The following is a 2526-nucleotide window of genomic DNA, read 5'->3' as shown; positions in this document are numbered from 1 at the left end:
GCGGGAAATGGCGTCGGCCCCGGGCCCCCGGGCGCACCGTGACGGGCGGGTCTGTGTCTCCGAGCAGACGATGAGATGTTCTCCGACATCTACAAGATCCGGGAGATCGCGGACGGGCTGTGCCTGGAGGTGGAGGGGAAGGTGAGTCGCCCCGGCCGCGCGTGGGGGAGGCGAGGCTGGGCGGGCTCGGGTTTCCGCTTCTCCCCCCGCGAGGTTGTGCAATCCTCTCCGCTGCCTCCTGGCGGAGGAGACATTCGTTCTGGGCTCGGGTTTTTCTAGAAAAGTGGAGGCGGAGCTGAGCCTGGAAATAGGTCCGCCGCCTGGGCGCCCTTCCTCCTCCCGGCTGTCCCGAACAGGTTGTCTGCGCTTGGGGCGCCCCCAAGCCCTCCCACGTTTACCCTGTCCTACTTGCGGAACAAGCCGAGAGCCCACAGAAAACTCGCACGTGGTTGTAAATGACCCCGTATTCGTTCCGGTCGACCAAAAGTTCGTGCTGAGTTAAGGCGTTTTAGGAGTCATACGTTTTTTCCCCTAAAATGTTTTCAGCGTGAACCAGAAATATTTGTGGGAGGATGATGGATGCGTGAACTGCTGGTACAGGTTTTTTGGATGCTTTTATGTTAATATCGAGTACATCTTTTGCAACTAAACTACAACTTCTTATTGCAGATGGTCAGTAGGACAGAGGGTAACATTGATGACTCGCTCATCGGTGGAAATGCCTCCGCCGAAGGCCCTGATGGCGAAGGAACCGAAAGCACAGTAATCACTGGTGTTGATATTGTCATGAACCATCACTTGCAGGAAACCAGCTTCACAAAAGAAGCCTACAAGAAGTACATCAAAGACTACATGAAATCGTGAGTGATACTGGCACCTAGTTGATGTCTGGACTCCTATAGGGTTTAGAGATTGGCTCAGTTTGAGGTTCCTTAGCAGGCATACTTGTGGGAGACCATACTTTTTTTTTTTTTTTATTGATGAGCTCATAGGGGTGCTTGCTTTTCTATAAATAAACTAATGAGAGCATACTGGAGCAAGCAGTCTGGTTTTAGCTTTGTAGAATAGTGCTTTGGAAATAAGTACATGAATTTCAAAGTTGTGAACAGTCTTGATGTGTCCTGCGAAATAGTAATTTCGTGATTGTACTGTTACTTTGCTCAGTGACAGCTCTTTGCTGTTTGCAGTAGGGTTTTGTTTTTGCTTTTATTATTCATGAAAAAAGTTTGCTGTGAACTCAATACTTTAACCTGTTAATATTGTTTTAGAATCAAAGGGAAACTTGAAGAACAGAGACCAGAAAGAGTAAAACCTTTTATGACAGGGGCTGCAGAACAAATCAAGCACATTCTTGCTAATTTCAAAAACTACCAGGTAAATAAATACTCTAAATATTTAAGTGAAAAGATTGCATAATTTTACCTGTGAGGGCATAAAAATTAGTTATTTGATGAGTCTCTAGTTAAATTGTGGTTATCTTCCTGGGCTTTTGAGCAGTTTGAACACTTCGTAGAGTCAGCTCCAGGAGCACAGGCTATACCTGTTCCCAGGTTCCCAGATCTCGTCTTGATGCCAGAATCTCATCCCTACCCAGATGACATTTGTTAGTTCTTCCTCTCACGACTTGCTTGTTACCCATCCTAAATTGTCTTCTGATTTTCTCTTAACAATTCCAATGTATCTTGTCGCCAGTGGACCTCTATCGAGGAACTTCAGGGACTTCCCTTACCTCCAAGACTCAAAAAAAACCTATCGCAATCTTGCTCTTTGTTTTTCTGGCTTTCACACACCCCCTGGCCGGAAGATAACTTCCCTCATAAGATGTGCTCATTGGAAGCTTATGGTCTTTGCATGACTGAAAACGTTGTAAGGTTTGGAATTTCATATGTGGAACTGAGAGGAAGTTGTCAGGGAGCCTGAGCGTTTCTCTGTTTCTCTCTGTTATTCTGATTGGTGTTTATTAGTCCTTTAGTCAGGTGAACAGGTCTGTGATTAGTGAGCATTTTTTCTCACCCGCGTCAGAACTCTGCTGACATTCTCTTAAGTCACGGTGTTCTGGGTCACCCTGTTTTATTGCAGTTCGTTTGACATGGCGCATCTGGCTGTGATGGTCTAATTCAGAACATTTGTTGTTTTTCCTAAGTTCTTTATTGGTGAAAACATGAATCCAGACGGCATGGTCGCCCTGCTGGACTACCGCGAGGACGGCGTAACCCCGTACATGATTTTCTTTAAGGATGGCTTAGAAATGGAGAAATGTGTAAGTATGAGGGATGGCTCGAAAGCAGTAAGGTAAAGATGGCGATGTCGGTGTGATTCTCATTTCTTGCCATTGGGGTGGCGAGAGGTTTCTCTAGCAATCCTTTTAAACGAGGGTCTCGGTCTTATTTCTCTGGGGGTCTAAACAGAGTCATGTTTCACACGTAAAAGAATAGAAAGGCTCAGAATATTTGTTACCTACATGTAGAAAACTTACTGTGAATATCAAAACTTTTTTACTTGGGTTTACCGATAACTGGCAGTCAA

The 2526-nt window shown here is 45.6% G+C and overlaps 1 protein-coding gene across 1 annotated transcript in view; it reads left to right on the top strand.

Moving 5' to 3' along the window:
- Nucleotides 1-6: 6 nt before the first annotated feature.
- TPT1 (tumor protein, translationally-controlled 1) overlaps nt 7-2526 on the top strand; it is a 3256-nt gene continuing 736 nt past the window's right edge. Inside the window, exons 1-4 of the mRNA XM_006914962.3 lie at nt 7-141; nt 670-860; nt 1269-1374; nt 2144-2260. Coding sequence (XP_006915024.1) covers nt 76-141; nt 670-860; nt 1269-1374; nt 2144-2260 — 480 coding nt within the window. The 5' untranslated portion in view covers nt 7-75. The remainder of the gene's footprint in view (nt 142-669; nt 861-1268; nt 1375-2143; nt 2261-2526) is intronic.

This window comes from Pteropus alecto, unplaced genomic scaffold (assembly GCF_000325575.1).
Source record: "Pteropus alecto unplaced genomic scaffold, ASM32557v1 scaffold35, whole genome shotgun sequence".
Taxonomy (NCBI): Eukaryota; Metazoa; Chordata; class Mammalia; order Chiroptera; family Pteropodidae; genus Pteropus; species Pteropus alecto.
This window is presented reverse-complemented; position numbering and strand designations above follow the sequence as displayed.